The sequence below is a fragment of the Narcine bancroftii genome, chromosome 10, assembly GCF_036971445.1.
Source record: "Narcine bancroftii isolate sNarBan1 chromosome 10, sNarBan1.hap1, whole genome shotgun sequence".
NCBI lineage: Eukaryota > Metazoa > Chordata > Chondrichthyes > Torpediniformes > Narcinidae > Narcine > Narcine bancroftii.
Genome location: NC_091478.1, coordinates 47266214 through 47283789, shown reverse-complemented (window position 1 = coordinate 47283789; position 17576 = coordinate 47266214). Strand labels below are relative to the sequence as shown.

The window sequence follows — 17576 nt, the reverse complement described above, 5'->3', positions numbered from 1 at the left end:
AAAATACACCAGAAATTCTACTGAGTCCATTCTTTTCTTTCCTTCTCCTTCCATCAACTTAGGTAATGTTTGTCCCCGGTAGGTTTTCGCTATTGTATTTAATGTAAGTCTCCCATATTTGTTTGAATATTTCAATATTATTTCTTAAACTATATGTTATTTTTTCTAATGGAATACATTTATTCATTTCTATATACCATTGTTGTATTTTCAAATTATCTTCCAATTTCCAGGTTGACATAATACATTTTTTTGCTACGGCCAGGGCTATCTTAACAAATCTTTTTTGTGCATCCTCCAAATCAATTCCAAATTCTTTGTTTTTTATGTTACTTAGGAGAAAGATCTCTGGATTCTTTGGTATATTGTTTTCTGTTATTTTATTTAATATCTGATTGAGATCTTCCCAAAATTTTTCTACTCTCTCACATGTCCAGATTGCATGAATTGTTGTTCCCATTTCTTTTTTACATCGAAAACATCTATCAGATACTGTTGGGTCCCATTTATTTAACTTTTGAGGTGTAATGTATAGTCTGTGTAACCAATTATATTGTATCATACGTAGCCTCGTATTTATTGTATTTCTCATCATTCCAGAACATAAATTCTCCCATGTTTCCATTTTTATCTTTATATTTAAATCTTGTTCCCATTTTTGTTTAGTTTTACCATTTGTTTCCTCATTCTCCTTTTCTTGCAGTTTAATATACATATTTGTTATAAATCTTTTGATTAACATTGTATCTGTAATCACATATTCAAGGTTACTTCCCTCTGGCAACCTCAAATTGCTTCCTAATTTATCCTTCAAGTAGGATCTCAGTTGGTAATATGCCAGCATTGTATCTCCAGTTATATTGTTTGTTATATCTCATTTGTTCAAAGGATAAGAATCTACTTCCTGAAAAACAATTTTCTATTCTTTTAATCCCTTTTTTTCCCCATTCTCTAAAGGAAAGGTTATCTATTGTAAAAGGGAGTAGCTTATTTTGCGTCAATATTAGTTTTGGTAATTGGTAATTTGTTTTATTTCTTTCTACATGAATCTTCTTCCAAATATTGAGGAGATGATGTAATACTGGAGAAGTTCTATGTTGTACCAATTTTTCATCCCATTTATATAATATGTGTTCAGGTATCTTTTCCCCTATTTTATCTAATTCTAATCTCGTCCAGTCTGGTTTTTCCCTTGTTTGATAAAAGTCTGATAGGTATCTTAATTGTGCGGCTCTATAATAATTTTTAAAGTTTGGCAATTGTAAGCCTCCTTGTTTATACCATCCTGTTAATTTATCTAGGGCTATCCTCAGTTTCCCCCCTCTCCATAAAAATTTCCTTATTATTTTCTTTAACTCTTTGAAGAATTTTTCTGTCAGTTGTATTGGCAATGCCTGAAATAAGTACAATATCCTTGGAAAAATGTTCATTTTAATACAGTTTATCCTTCCTATTAGTGTTAGTGGTAGATCTTTCCAATGCTCTAAGTTGTCCTGTAATTTTTTCATTAGTGGATTATAATTGAGTTTATATAATTGGCCTAGATTTTTGTTTATTTGTACACCTAGGTATCTTATTGCCTGCATTTGCCATCTGAATGGTGATTCCTTCTTAAATTTTGAGAAATCCGCATTATTCATAGGCATTGCTTCACTTTTATTTACGTTTATCTTGTAACCCGACACTTCTCCATATTCCTTCAATTTCTTATATAATTCTTTTATTGATAGTTCTGGTTCTGTTAAGTACACTATAACATCATCTGCAAATAGACTGATTTTATATTCCTTGTCTTTTATTTTTATTCCTTTTATATTATTATCTATTCTTATCAATTCTGCTAGTGGTTCTATAGCTAGCGCAAACAATAAAGGTGATAGTGGGAATCCCTGCCGCGTTGACCTGCTTAAGTTAAATTGCTTTGATACATGTCCATTTACTGTCACTTTCGCTAACGGTCCCTTATATAATGCTTTAATCCAATTAATATACTTCTCCGGTAAACTGAATTTTTGCAATACTTTGAACAAATAATTCCATTCTACTCTGTCGAAGGCCTTCTCTGCGTCTAAAGCAACTGCTACTGCAGGTGCTTTATTTCCTTGTACTGCATGAATTAAGTTAATAAATTTACAAATATTGTCTGTTGTGCGTCTTTTTTTGATAAATCCAGTTTGGTCTAAATTTACCATTTTCGGTACCTGTTCTGCTAATCTGTTTGCTAATAGTTTAGCTATTATCTTATAATCTGTGTTTAGCAAAGATATTGGTCTATATGAAGCTGGTGAGAGTGGATCTTTCCCTTGTTTTAGTATTACTGTAATTATTGGTGTTTTACATGAATCTGGTAAGCTTTGTGTTTCATCAATCTGGTTGATTACATCCAGGAGGGGCGGAATTAATAAGTCTTTAAATGTTTTGTAGAATTCTATTGGAAATCCATCCACCCCTGGTGTCTTATTATTTGGTAATTTTTTTATTATCTCTTGTATTTCTACTGTTCCAAATGGTTCTGTTAATTTATTTTGTTCCTCTATTTGTAGTTTTGGTAGTTCAATTTTAGTCAAAAATTCATCTATTTTCCCTTCTTTCCCTTCATTTTCAGTTCGGTATAATTGTTCATAGAATTCTCTAAAGTTTTCCTTAATTTCTTTTGGATATATGTAATTTGTTTGTCTTTTTTCCTTGATGCCAATACCATTTTCTTAGCTTGTTCTGTCTTAAGCTGCCATGCTAGGATTTTGTGCGTTTTTTCACCTAGTTCATAATATTTCTGTTTTGTCTTCATTATATTCTTCTCTACCTTATATGTTTGTAGTGTTTCATATTTTATTTTTTTATCCGCCAATTCTCTTCTTTTAGTTGTATCTTCCTTCATTGCTAATTTTTTTTCTATATTTACTATTTCCCTTTCCAACTGCTCTGTTTCCTGATTATAGTCCTTCTTCATCTTGGTTACATAACTTATTATTTGCCCTCTAATGAATGCTTTCATTGCATCCCATAGTCCACTGATTCCGTATTTACTTCAAAATACATTTTTAATTGTTTTTCAATAAATTCTCTAAAATCCTGTCTTTTAAGTAGCATGGGGTTTAATCTCCATCTATACATTCTTGGAGGGATGTCCTCTAGCTTTACTGTCAATATTAAGGGTGAATGGTCAGATAGTCCGATAATATAAACAGCTTACTCTATCCTGCATACTAGCTGATAACAAAATTGGTCTATTCTTGAGTATGTTTTATGTCTAGCCGAGTAGTATGAGTATTCCTTTTCTTTTGGGTTTTGTTTCCTCCATATATCCAAAAGTTTCATTTCTTGCATTGATTTAATTATAAATTTGGTTACTTTGTTCTTTCTGTTAATTTTTTTCCCCGTTTTATCCATATTTGAATCCAAATTCAGGTTGAAATCCCCTCCTATTAGTATGTTCCCTTGCGTATTAGCTACCTTCAAAAAGATATCTTGCATAAACTTTTGATCTTCTTCGTTAGGTGAATATACATTAAGTAGATTCCAAACTCCGAATATATCTAACATTTTATCATAACATATCTCCCTGCTGGATCTATTATTTCCTCTTCTATTTTAAATGGCACATTTTTACTAATTAATATAGCCACTCCTCTTGCTTTTGAATTATACGATGCTGCTGTTACATGTCCTACCCAATCTCTCTTTAATTTCTTGTGCTCCAATTCAGTTAAGTGTGTTTCTTGGATAAATGCTATATCAATTTTTTCCCTTTTCAGTAAATTTAGTAGTTTCTTCCTTTTAATTTGGTTATGTATTCCATTAATATTTAAAGTCATATAGTTCAGCGTAGCCATTTTATAGTTTGTTTATCTTCTCTTTCCGTTTTTCCATCATTACCTTTCCTCCTTTTCCATTTCTGTTTTCTTATTTTAAACTCTTTATAAGACAACATTCCTACAACATCAAACATTTTCCTTATTCTCCTATTTATATCTTCTTTACCCCCTATCTCCCCTTCCCCTCCTGAGTTGTCCTTTATCCCTTGTCGGACAACCGCATCTCCCCTCTCCATTTGGGTTTGCGAATTCACTCGCAAGCGTCAACTGATTTTGCAGTGACCGCTATTCCCCCCCACCCAGCCCCCCCCAGAAAAGATTTTGCTTTTCATATGTAACAAAGGTCACTCTTTTAATTCCCTCCTTATTCTCTCTATTCCATTACCTTCCCTTATTAATTCTTGTCTATACTATCTATATTTTCCTCTAAGTACAGATACATTCACGTATGCACATTGTACCTATTCACTCTTATACCTCTTTACCCACATACATATCAATCATGATCATTTTTACTCTCATTACCCGTCTTCATCCCTCAGTCTATTTTTGTAATTGTTCTGCAAATTTTCGTGCTTCTTCTGGATCCGAGAATAGTCTGTTTTGTTGTCCTGGAATAAATATTTTCAATACCGCTGGGTGCTTTAGTATAAATTTATACCCTTTCTTCCATAAAATCGCCTTTGCTGTATTGAACTCCTTTCTCTTCTTTAGGAGTTCAAAACTTATATCTGGATAAATGAAGATTTTTTGCCCTTTATACTCCAGTGGTTTGTTGCCCTCTCTTACTTTTTCCATTGTCTTCTCCAGTACCTTTTCTCTTGTAGTATATCTTAGGAATTTTACTAAAATAGATCTTGGTTTTTGTTGTGATTGTGGTTTAGAGGCCAATGCTCTATGTGCCCTTTCTATTTCCATTTCTTGCTGTAGTTCTGGACATCCTTGGGTCTTAGGGATCCAATCTTTTATAAACTCCCTCATATTCTTGCCTTCTTCATCTTCCTTAAGGCCCAGTATCTTTATGTTATTTCTTCTGTTATAATTTTCCATTATATCTATTTTCTGAGCTAACAGTTCTTGTGTCTCTATAGCTTTTTTATTAGATTCCTCCAATTTCTTTTTTAAGTCTTCTACCTCCATTTCTGCTGCTACTGCCCGCTCTTCCATCTTGTCCATTTTCTTTCCCATTTCTGTTAAGGTCATATCTATTTTATTCATTTTCTCTTCTGTGTTGTTTATTCTTCTTCTTAAATCATTAAATTCCTGTGTTTGCCATTCTTTAAATGACTCCATGTATCCTCTAACAAGAGAAAGTATATCCTTTATCTTGCCTTTCCCTTCTTCTTCTATTTCACTGTACTCTTCCTCTTCTTCTTCCTCTGGGTTGGCCATCTGTTGTTTCTTTGTTGCCCTTTTCTTCTCTTCTTTCTTGTTTCCATTGTCTTCTGTGGTCTCTTCTTGCTGCAGGTGTTCTGCAGCTGTCATTGCCGGCTGTGGAGATCGACTCCCCAGCTGGTCCCCCCTCCCGTCGGTGTGTTTCTTTTCATGCGCGGTTGCGCACTTTTACTCGGCTCAGCGAGCCATTTTTGTAGTCCTGTTTCTACCGACCTGAGGAAGCGGGCTTCTCTCTCCACAGCGGGCCTCTTCGGAAAGGTAAGGCCTTCTCCTTCTTCCTCCGTTGTCTTCTCTTCCTCTCTTCTTACCGTTGATTTTGATTTTTCTTTTTTTGTCGCCATCTTCTTTCCACCTTTATACTCACTTTTCTTTAACTTTTATTTCTGTGCCTTTGTGTATTCCCTTGTTTTTCCCGACTTTTCTGGAGAGGGCTGGAGTTCACCGTCCGGCCACTACTCCATCACGTGACTCCTCGGTTTATCTAGATGTTTGATGAACACTGTTCACCATAGAAAAATGAAACCTTCGAGAGGTAAGTGTTTTGTTCGTGCACACAGGTGCAGGGAGAGAGCTTTGATACTTTTTTAAAAGCAAGAACATGCAATTTTGGATTGCTGCAAGATTCAATGATTCGTGATCAAATTGTGTTTGGAATTAATGATAAGGAAGTGAGAGAGAGGGTGCTGCGAGAGGCAGAGCTTACCTTAGCTCGAGCTGTGAAGATATGTCATGCCAGTGAATTAGCTCTGCAGCAAGTGGAAAAGTTTGGTGATAGAGTAAAAGCCAGTGAAAATGAAGGCATAGTCATAGCCACAGTGTCTGGACACAAACACACAAACAAAAAATGAGATACATGAACCAACAAAAGGATGGAGACATATTCAATTGTAAATGATGTAGCACTAAATATGCGCCAAAGCAATGCCCAGCTTATGGGAAAGTCTGTAACAAGTGCAGGGAAGAATCACTATGCAAAGCAATGTTTTTCCAAAGGGAAACCAGACAAAAATAAAAGTGTACATGCTATAGAAGAAACTGCTTTCAATTATAGACTTTTCGTAGGCATGGTAGTCCCCAAAGTGAACAGTATCAAACAGGATAAGTGAACTGTGTCATTGTATACACATGGGATTAATATTCCTTTCAAGCTGGACATAGGGGCAAAGGTCAATTTGATCTGTAAGGGTGACATCAAGGCAATGAAGATCAAGCCATGCATCCATGCAAATCATGTACTGCTCAAAGCCTACAATAGATAGAGCATTAAAATGAAAGGTACATGTAAACTCAAGGTGAAAGTTAAAGATAAAGAATGGTGGGCCCTCAAAACCAGTACCCACTTGCAGCCTCTCCACGCTGAACATCGACCACCCACCCTCCATTCCCAAATAGACTGTAAGCCTATTGCCATCAAGAGCAGGAGGTACAGTACAGCAGACAGGGAGTTTATAAAGACGGAGACCGAGCGCCTGCTGGAGGAGGGGATCATCGAACCAGCACCAACCCGTGGAGAGAGAGCAAATGGTGGAGTAAAGGGGGAAAAACAAGTCCAGGTTAGTGATTGACTATAGCCAAACAATTAACAGATACACACTCCTGGACAGATACCCCCTCCCTCGCATTTTGGATATGGTGAACGATATCGCGCAGTATCGGGTCCATTCGACCAGTGACCTGAAAGCTGCCTATCACCAGCTGCCAATCCACTCTGAGGACCGCGCGTACACAGCATTTGAGGCGAATGGTCGACTCTATCAGTTCTGGAGGGTCCGTTTTGGTATAACCAATGGGGTGTTTATTTTCCAGTGGCAGATGGACAAGATGGTGGATGAGCATGGGATGACGGTTACCTTCCCCTACCTCGACAATGTCACCATCTGTGGCCACACAGTGATGCCAATCTCCAGAGCTTTCTCCATGCGATGAGAGCCCTGAATCTCACCTACAATCTGACAAGTGTGTATTCAGGACTATACAACTGGCTATCCTTGGCTACGTAGTGGAGAATGGCATAATTGGCTCTGACCCCGATAGGATGCACCCCCTGTTAAAGCTTTCCCTCTCTGGAACCACAAAGGCTTTGAGGAAATTCCTGGAGTTTTTCTCATATTACACCCAGTGGTTCCCTCAATACGCCGACAAGGTTCATCCCCTCTTAAAGGCCACCACTTTCGGCTGAAGTCGAGATGGCTTTTAATTACTCCCAAAGTTACATTGCGAAAGCCACCATGCATGCAGTAGACGAGAATGTACCTTTCAAAGTGGAAAATGACGTTACTCTCAACCAGAAGGGGAGAAGCTTCAAGGCCACGAGCTCTGAAACCCATCTGTGGAGAAGGAGGCTCAGGCCATTGTAGAAGCTATAAGGCACTGAGGCACTACCTGGCTGGTAGTGATTTACACTCCAGCACTCTGTCACATTCATGTTCAGCAATGCCAAGAGGGGAAAAATCAAGAATGAAAAAATTATTAGATGGAGGATCGAACTCTCCACCTACAATTTTGACATTGCCTACCAGCCAGGGGCCCTTAACAACCCTGCTGTGCCTCCGCACAAAACGGTAAACTGCGGACCATACACAATGAGCTCTGCCATCCAGGGATCACCTGCATGGCTTATTTTGTCAAGTCTTGCAATATGCCCTACTCAATAGAAGACATCAGGGAAATGACCAGGTCATGCCAGCTCTGCACTGAGTACAAGCTGCATTTTTTCCATCCCGCGAAAGCATACCTGATTAAATCATCCAGGCCCTTCAAATGGCTCAACGTTGATCTTAAGGGACCTCTCCCCTCCACGAACAGAAACATCTACTTTCTCTCAGTCATCGATGAGTACTCCCACTTCCCATTCACCATCCCATGCCCAGACACGTCCACCTCGTCCGTTATGAAGGCCTTAGACTCTATTTTTGCCCTGTTCGAGTCTCCCGACTATATTCACAGCGACCGGGGCTCAGCCTTCATGAGCGATGAGCTATGTCAGTACCTACTGGCGAGGGACCACATCCAGTAGGACTACCAGTTACAACCCCCCCGGGGGAACAGGCAGGTTTAAAAAGAGAACGCCATGATCTGGAAGGCTGTCAAACTTGCCCTGAAGCAAAGAGGCCTTCTATACTAGTACTGGCAGGATGTCCTCCCCATCGCGCTCCACTCAATTCGGTCGCTACTCTGCACTGCGACCAATGCTACTCCTCACGAGCTCATGTTTACATTCGATGGAAGATCGGTATCAGGGACTACACTCCCAGCCTGGCTCACTAGTCCTGGTCCAGTCCTTCTCAAGAAGCACGTGAGGAGAAGCAAGACCGACCACCTGGAGGAAAGGGTGAAATTGCTCCATGCCTACTCCATGTACACCTACAGAGAGTACCCGGATGGCAGGGAGGACACCGTCTCCATCAGGGATCTGGGACCCGCCGGAACAGAGGATCCATTGCCTCAGGTGCCCCACGAGCTACCAAGCTTTTTTTTCCCACCCCCACTCAGGGCCTCAGGGGACCCGGTTCAGGAGGTCTTTCGTCGAGCCAGAAACCCAACCCACTACCCTTCCATCACAGGCGGACCAGGAGACTCAAGGAGCCCAAGGCCCCCCAGTGCTAAGGCATTCCACCAGGATCTCCAAACTCCTGGACTGCCTGAATCTGTAAATAGTATTTATTGTAAATATTTATCTTCTGTGTCTATTACCGGCTTCTGATCCTTGTTCTCTTCATCCACAGTCCCTTAATTCTAAAGGAAAGGGTGAAAGTAGTGAACTGAGATTCACTAGAAGTGTGCTGTACTGATGACTTGTCCTGCCTCCCAGCTCCTTCGCCCTGGGGCTTGTATATAACCCGGGTTTCCCGCCTAAACCCAGAGCTCCTCTGAAGCCTGTTTGTGAACTCTAAGCTAATAAAAGCGTTTGTTCTCCCTCCAGTCTAATGTGAGCTTTTATCTACGCCACAACCTGCCACCACCATTTCCCTTGAACACTTCCTAATGAATATCCAGCAACTTCTGAATATAAAAGAAATTCCCTTCTTCATTCCCAAAGGTCGGGTTTTTTTAGATTCCTTTTGTGCTGATAGTATCTCTCTCACTGTCAATTTTCCCTTGCAACCGTGTCTGCCTGTCCCGCATCGGACTTGTCAGTCACCAACGAGCCTGCAGCAGACGTGAACGTACCCCTCCATAAATCTTCATCCGCGAAGCCAAGCCAAAGCCATCTCTCTCAGCCCTGGGAGGATGGTCCTAATTTGTACATCGCTGCCTCGGTCTAACATTCAGTAATCATTTTGTTAAAGAAAATACTGCGATCCCACTGGAGCATTATATTCTTTATAAGGTGTGATGTTTCCATTTTGTCAGGTGTGATCATACCAGGTTTTTGTTTAGCTGTAGTTACACTTGTACCCATGTGTAAAGATCAACAACCCATTCGATTACTGTTGCATTTTCTTCCAGTGACCCAACATAACATTGCTGGAGGTCTCTGTGGCTGGGGCACAATTCCCTGGTGCTGAACTCCACTCTGCTTGGAACAGAACTAAAGTTCTTCACCCACTTTGAAACCTTCTTGATTTCATTAAAACATGCAAACACCTCAAGCTGGATGTGCATGAGATTGTCTTATCTTGGAAGCTAAGCCGGCTCAGGCCTGGTCAGTACTTGGAGGGGAGACTGTAGGTTTCTGTGAGGGGCGCTGGACAAAGTGGTGACTCTCTCTCTGCCTTATGGTGGACAAAAATCAAAGAATTTTATGTATGTTACATTCTAAATGTAGCATTACTTGACAATAATGGACCCTTTACCTTTATCTTTTAATTTTATCTTTGCACCACCTGTTGTACTATGTGTAGATTGACTAGCACTGTATCTTGGTACATATGACAATAAACAGCCAAGTTGGAAGTGTAAGGTGTGGGGAAGAGAGTGGTTAGACTCCTTCATGTTGGAGATCATTATTTCCTGCCACTTACCCAGTATTACTTCCCACGTCAGGCCTGAATATTATCCAGGCCTTGCTACCTGCTGATGTAGACGAGGTCATTTACCAAGGGGTTGAAAGTTGAATCATTGCTCAATCATCAGCACATAGTCAAACAGTTTCGGGACTGATGCTGGGAGCCTTTACTGAACGATGCACATGAACTACTTGAACTTGAATATAAGGTCACCCATATCTGAAACAAGTGGCCAGAGGAAGCTGAAAATAAAATATTAAAAGCCATTTGGACAGATGTATGGATCAGAGGGGCTCAGAACAATACAGACCAAATGAGTCCGATAGTACTATCCCCGAATTCCAACTTAGCCAGCATGGAAGAGTTGGGCTGAAGGGCCTGACTCTATGACACGAAGACTCCATAGGACATAAATTCAGGGAAAGCTGCAAAAGGTGAAGGGGATCTGAAGAGGAATTTTCTTGCCAGAGACTTGTTGGAATATGGAATGCTTTGGCTGACTGCACGGTTGGAACATTCCAGAAGTGTCTGGACAAACATTTGATTTGCCAAGGCCCAGGCTGGTAAATGGAATTAGTTTGGAGGGATGCCCAATGGCTGGCATGGACATGATGGCCAGAGGGTCTACTTCTACCAGGTGTGACAATATGACAGAATAACGTTAACAAAATCATACCTACGATCATTCCAATTTCACATTTAGGGTTTTCATAAGCGCAAGTCATCATGGTTCCAACAGTGTCATTCAGAAGAGCCACAATTTCCAGATCCATCTCCTGGAGGAAGTAGAGTGGAAAATAATAGAAGCCCTATTACATAAAGTTTGTTAATTTTACTGGTACTGGAGGGAGTGAAATAAAGAGAGTTTGGATAGACTGAGACTTTTCTCCCCATAGCAGAGGAAGCTGAGGGGTTGCAGAGGTTTATAAAATCATGGTCTTTTTACCAGGGTAGAGGAATCTAAAACTAGGGGCATCAATTTAAGGTGAGTGGGGCACCTTCTTCTCACAGAGGATGCTGGGTACAGATTTGCCTGTTCAAAGAAGTGGTAGAAGCAGGGGCAATGGTAACATTTAAAAGACATTTAGACAATTAGATGGATAGAAAAGTTTTGGAGTGATATGAGCTGAATGCAGGAATGGGACCAGCTTGGTGGCATGGATCACACTGTCAAATTCTATGACTTTATGGAAGAGAGAGAGAGAGAGAGAGAGAGAGAGAGAGAGAGAGAGAGAGAGAGAGAAAGAGATTAGCTCAGTCATTGGACAACTGGTGGAATCCACCAGGTGTAATGTGATGAGATGAGAGAGACAAGAGTTCATTGTCATACACATGTTCAATTGTTCAATGTACAAATGCACTGAAATTCTTCTTGACGGATGCAATGGAAAGCAAACCCAAAATTTTGATAAGAGTGCAGCTTCCTCTGAATGTACAAGTTCCTGAACTGGGAAGTGAGAATGGTAATCTCATTCAAAATTGTAAGTTTTGTTGTCAGGACCTTATCACCTGGTGTTAGTGTTATAATTAGTCAGAACCTGTTACCCAGTGATTACAACCAGCTGAGTGGGATCCTGGGATCTATGTCATACCTAGGCTCTGTGTGGACACTTGAGTCCATTTTTAATGGATTACAGCTTCCAGCAAGTGCAAATAACAGACTTGCCTCAAGAAGGCAGCTGACATCAAAAAGGACCCCATAACCCTGGTCACAAACTCTCTTCCCTGCTACCTTCAGAAAAAAGGTACGGACGCCTGAAGTCCAGCACCTCCAGGTTCCAATGTATTTCATCAGGCTCTTGGACTTCCCCTGACTATCTTAACTAGAAATGACTTGAGCACCACTGTCTGAACTACTGATACACCAATTTCTTTTCCTTGCACTAAATGGAACTATGAATATTCATCTATCTTTTATATTGATTCACTTTTTCCGAACTGGGATAATTTGATGTATTCTATTGGAGTTGTTTTTTCAAATTCCTAAGTAATAAATGAGCGCAGGAAGGAAGAATGTTGGTGCACATGTACTTAAGTGTATGACAATCAACTCATTGTCATTCTCATTATTGCAGTAAGAAAGGGAATACAGTGGGGAGAGGGGCTGCTGAGCTTTTTATAGACAGGGGTGATTGCATAAGAAATAATCATAAACCAGTTTCAGAGCTTGGAGTTAGGGAGGTGTTAACCTGCGAGAGCAGGATGGATTTAACTTCTTTTATTGAGGCAGGAGAGGGCTTCACAGAGATGACATTCTGTCCTACCTCATTTCTGACTGCATGTTCAGAGAAGGTTATCAACTGGAAAGGATCAAGATTCAGGAGCATCCGCTGTCACAACAGCGCATGTATGCGGCTGAGTGTCACATGGGCAACAACTTCTTAGGAGCGTCTGCAAACAGGGAAGGACCGGGTGCCCTCAGACAGGGAGAATCTGTCCTCGATACCCAGTGCGTTTACCTTCAAAGAGTAGAGTCGGAGATGGTTGCTTGAGGGAGCAGAGCTGAGACATGCTCAATGTGCTGTGGCTGACTCAGTGGTAAGGGAGAAAGGAAGAAAGAACAGGAGAGCTGTGAGAATCAATGTCAGGTGCAGCCATGTATTTTTCCAAGCTTGACTCCAGGATTCCAGGAGGGAACGTTGCTTTCAAGGGGCCAGAGTCAAAGATGTCAGTCAGTGGATGCACAACATTCTGGGTGGGTAGGACGAAGGCCCAGCTGGTAAAGCTGGTGCCTCACAGCTCCAGTTAGAACTGTCAGGAGCATTGTTGTTCAATGTCAACAACAGGACTGATTGTGTGGGCAGTTTACTTGTTGTGATGACAGGGTTTCCTCCTACAGCGCAAGGTCTGGTGGGTCAATTGTCCATGATAATAGTATTGCAGGTGAGTGGCAGAGTCTAAGTAGAGTTGATAGGAACATGGGGTAAAATGGGATTAGTGTAAATTAGTGTTTGATTGTCATCTGAAGGCCCTGTTTCTCTGATGAATCTCTCCGTGGCCCTTATCAGTAGCAATGTCATGTGGAAAGAAATTTGTAGAGACCTAGGGAGGAGATTACAAAGCAAAACCCCCAGAGGCATTAATTTCCAGATTACTTCCAGTGCCGTATCTATTAGTACAGTAAACAAGGGTTATTGCAGCAAGAAGAGTTCTAGCTTCTTGGGACATTGATTCTAATTCAAGATAAAGTAGAACTGGGACAAACTGGACAGACCGGAACCAATATTTGAGTAGGAAGGTTTTGGGAAACTAGCTAAGCAGAGGTAGGAAACTTCACTGCACTGTCAGGCAAAACTTCCTTGTGGAAGTTAGGGATTCAGTAAACAAGCTTGGAAGCCAAGTTCTGAGAACCACTGCTGGCCATCTCAAACTAATCCCATTGTACTTTCACCGCATTCTTTTCAACATCCCCTGCTAGCCTGAATATGCCAAAGATTGTCTGATCTCGGAAGCTAAGCAGGCTCAGACCTGGTTAGTACTTGGAGGGGATACCGCCCAGGAACACCAGGTGCTGTAGGTTTCTGTGAGGGGCGCTGGACAAAGTGGCGACTCTCTGTCTGCCTTATGGTGGACAAAAGTCAAAGAATTTCATGTATGCTACATTCTACTTTCAACTCACATTCTCCTCCCAGGTTCTTCCACTCATCAACATACTAGGGACAATGTACTTTGGCCAAATGACCTACATCTTTGAAATGTGAGGGGAAACTGACTCACCGGAGTAACCCACAAAGTCACTGGGAGAACATGCGCAGGAGGTTGGGATTGAACCTGGATCGCAGGAGCTGCGAAACAGTGACTCTATGAGTGGCGTCACTGTGCTATTCCTTGGAATAATGGAGAAACAAAGGAAAATTTGAGTTGTTTGGCAATTCTAAGCAATGAAAGTGATGAATTGGAGGCATAATACTGAAGGTTAGAGGAGTTTTAGGAAAAGACAAATGGGGTGAAATGAGAAGAGTTTATGACAATGTTGGTTAGGCAGTCAGGAGCGATGAAACATGAGCAATATTATCAAATAGGTTGAAATGTTGAAGTGAAAACAGGTCTGAGGAGATTTGAACACAATCTCGTTTCTAGAGGTGTCCAGTGGAAAGTACACTGACATCTGGTTTGGTAACTTGAGTGTCCAGGAATGTTAAAGGCTTCAGAAGGTGGCAAACATAGTCAGGTCCATCACTGGGTCCCACCTCCAAACCACTGGAGACATCCACATGAGGCACAACATCAGAAAGGGCCCCCATCATCCTGATCACAACCTCTTCTCAAAGCTCCCTTCAGGCAGAAGGTACAGAACCTGAAGTCCAGCACCCCCACTTTCAAGAACAGTATTCTTCCAATGCCTATCAGGCTCTTGAATCCCCTTTACTACCCTAACTATAAACTACTCTTGCACCACAAAAAGATCTGTCTTCACTATTGAAACACCATCTTTTTTCTTAACGCTACTGTAATTGTGAACATTGACTCTCTATCCATATTTTATATTTTTATCTCTTTCTTTATGGTAGTTTAGTGAACACCAAGGAAGTCCATTTTCTCCCAAAGTACTTGTTTGGCTACAGCAATTAATAGTTTTGACATATATATATTGTACATGTGTATGACAATAAACTCATTATCATTGATTCGAGGAACAAAAAAAGAAACAACAACATTGATGGGAGTGTAATCGAGTCTCTCTAAAAGACCAGATAGGCAAGTTTCTCAGTCCTCCAAAAATATCAATAAAAACAAGAGCCAATGCATTTGGTTGGATCAAAATTTGGTTCATAAACAAAAAATAAGCTCAATGTTTTGAAAAATGAGAGGTGATCTTATTAATTCAATGAGCGGTTGGAGGGAGGTTGATTCTTCGCTGCAGAGATGCTGGTTCTCCTTGGCAAACAGCCCATGACTATCTCCAGATGACAGATCTCCAGATCAGGGGAAATTTCTTTCACCAGAAGACATATAAATTCCTCACTTTAGAGGCAGTCATTGAGTTCAATCAAGATTAAAACTAGTAAGTGTCTTGACACTTGGGGAATTGGTGATCAGGCAGGAAAGTGGGTGAGATAAGAAATGAATGAATGAGAGTTTAATGTGATATGCAATAAAAGTTCAACGCTGCAGCTCCCCACATACATAAAACACTGAAAACTTTATATAATGAACACATAAGAGAATAAAAGGATAATTAGAATGAAAGGAAGAGAACAAAAGAAATCAGTAAGAAATATTTACAGCTGGCCAGTAGTGACAGTGGTGCAGACAGATTTTTGATGGTCTCGGAGTTGCATTGTGGTCAGTGCTACAAATAAATAGTCATGATCATTGACTGGAAAGTAGCCTTGATGGGTCATGCGGGTTACTTCTGTTTCCCTTGCCTGTGTTCTTAGGTTCTCAGCACACCTACACACATTTTCATTCATACTCACTCCGTGTCTTTTAATGGCTTCTTTTAATAGAGTAACAATGTCCTCTCCTTCCACCTCAGTGGCCTTAAAGCCTTTGGTCCAGTTAACAAGAATGCCCTAAAATCATAACATATCCAGTTAACATACATTTGTGAACACATACAACTAAATTATTCTTGATTTTGTCCCACCTATAGGGACGGAGTGATCTTGTGCAGGATTGACAATTGTGGGCAGTAAATTAAATCTTTCTTTACACAGTGGCAGGAGTCAATGCAGTAAAGTCTGGGTGATAGACATCTTAGACCACTGAGGAAAGTCAGGGTGGATGATCCGTATAATTTTATAGAACATAGATTAGCATAGCACAGGAATAAGGCCCTTCGACTCACAATGTCTGCACTGATCATGATGCCCATATTACCCTTCTGCCCACTGGATTTGTCCATCAAGAAACCCCATAAACCTAATCATGTGTGCTTCCATTAATACCCCGGCAGCCTATTCCAGGCACTTACCACTCTCCAAATAAAAACCTGCCCCGCATATCTCCTTTAACTTCCCACTCCACCCCCTTAAGCACACATCGTCTATGCATGACATTTATACCCTTGGAGGATTTTTTTCTGACCGCTACTTCAATCAGGTCTGCTCTCAGCCTCCAACTCCGACCAGTTTTGTCCAACCTTGCCCCTGCATGGTTCAAACCATCTAATCCAGGGAGCATCCTGTTAAATCGGGACCCTTTCCAAAGCCTCCACGTTCTTAAACAGTGAAAGAGATCAATTCAAGTGTCTTATCCTTTTTCATAAAGGGCACATTGAACAAACCTCGACACATTAGCTCAACATCAATAATAGGAGAACAAAAAAAAAATGACCCAGAATTTCCTGCCAGCCTGTGTTTGCAGTTAATTCACTGCTAAACATAGTGGATCTTCAAATGGGAGCTTCCTCTACCAGCTCAGAGCCTATCTCACCAGCAAGGACTTTCCTGATGTAGAGGATCTTCTGAGTTGGGGAGGCTGTGGCAGAAGAGATCAGGAATGTAAAGCCCGTTGACAGTAATAAAGTCATTGGTAGTTGGTAAAGCCATGGCCTGACCAATTGGAGAGCAAGGTGGGAGGCCCCCTGCCAGTCACCAAAGGATAATGAACAAACAGAGAGAAGCTGCAGGGACTCAGTGGGCGAGGCGGCATCCAGGGGAAGAAACGGTCAACCAGCATTTTGGATTGGATCCTTTGTTGAACGAAAGTGGAAGGATCCTGATCCGAAATGTTGATTGGCTGTTTCTCTCCATGGATGCTGCCTCACCCATTGAGCCCCTCCAGCTTCTCTTTATTTGCTGTTACTCCTAACATATGCAGCTCTGGTGTTCCCCTGAATAGAACACAACAGCACAGGCCCTTCACCCCACGGTGTCTGCACCCGAAATGACATCCAAATTAACCTACAACTCTGCTGTTTGCTCGTGATCCATATCCCTCTACTCCCTGGGTATCCATGTGTCTATCCAGAGGCCTCTTCAACTTGACTTTTAGATCTGCTTCCACCACCATTACCCCTGGTAGTAGCCTTGTCCAGATACCTACTGCTCTTGGTGTAAAAAAAATGCCCCACGCATCTCTTTTTAAGTCTTCTCTTTCCCGCCCCACTCCCTCTCTGCCCCACCACTACTATCTCCAGGTTAAAGGCATGCTTTCTGGTTTTTGATCTTTAAACCCTGGGGGAAAGATTCTGACAATTCACCCCATCAATGGCTCTCACGATTTAATAAAATCTCTATCATCTCCGACACTCCAGAGAAAACAACGTCCTTGTCCAAACTCTCCCTATAAAACATTGTCAGGCGGATGCTACATATACTGAGATTGAACTTACAAGCTACCAGTACTGAAAGTTGCATTCAAATTTAATTTCTTAATTTAGACATACAGCACAATAACATTTTGGCCCACGAGTCTGTGCCACCCAATTTACACCCACTTAACCTACACCCCCTGGTATGTTTCAAATGGT

At 41.0% G+C, this 17576-nt stretch overlaps 1 protein-coding gene across 6 annotated transcripts in view; it reads right to left on the bottom strand.

Annotated features, from left to right (window-relative positions):
- LOC138744533 (hexokinase-1-like) overlaps positions 1 to 17576 on the bottom strand; it is a 154777-nt gene that overhangs the window by 24229 nt on the left and 112972 nt on the right. For all 6 annotated transcript variants that reach the window (XM_069900860.1, XM_069900859.1, XM_069900863.1 and 3 more), the window contains 2 exons: positions 15580 to 15675; positions 10836 to 10935 (listed from right to left, as the gene is read on the bottom strand). In XM_069900860.1, the coding sequence (XP_069756961.1) occupies positions 10836 to 10935; positions 15580 to 15675 (196 nt within the window). The remainder of the gene's footprint in view (positions 1 to 10835; positions 10936 to 15579; positions 15676 to 17576) is intronic.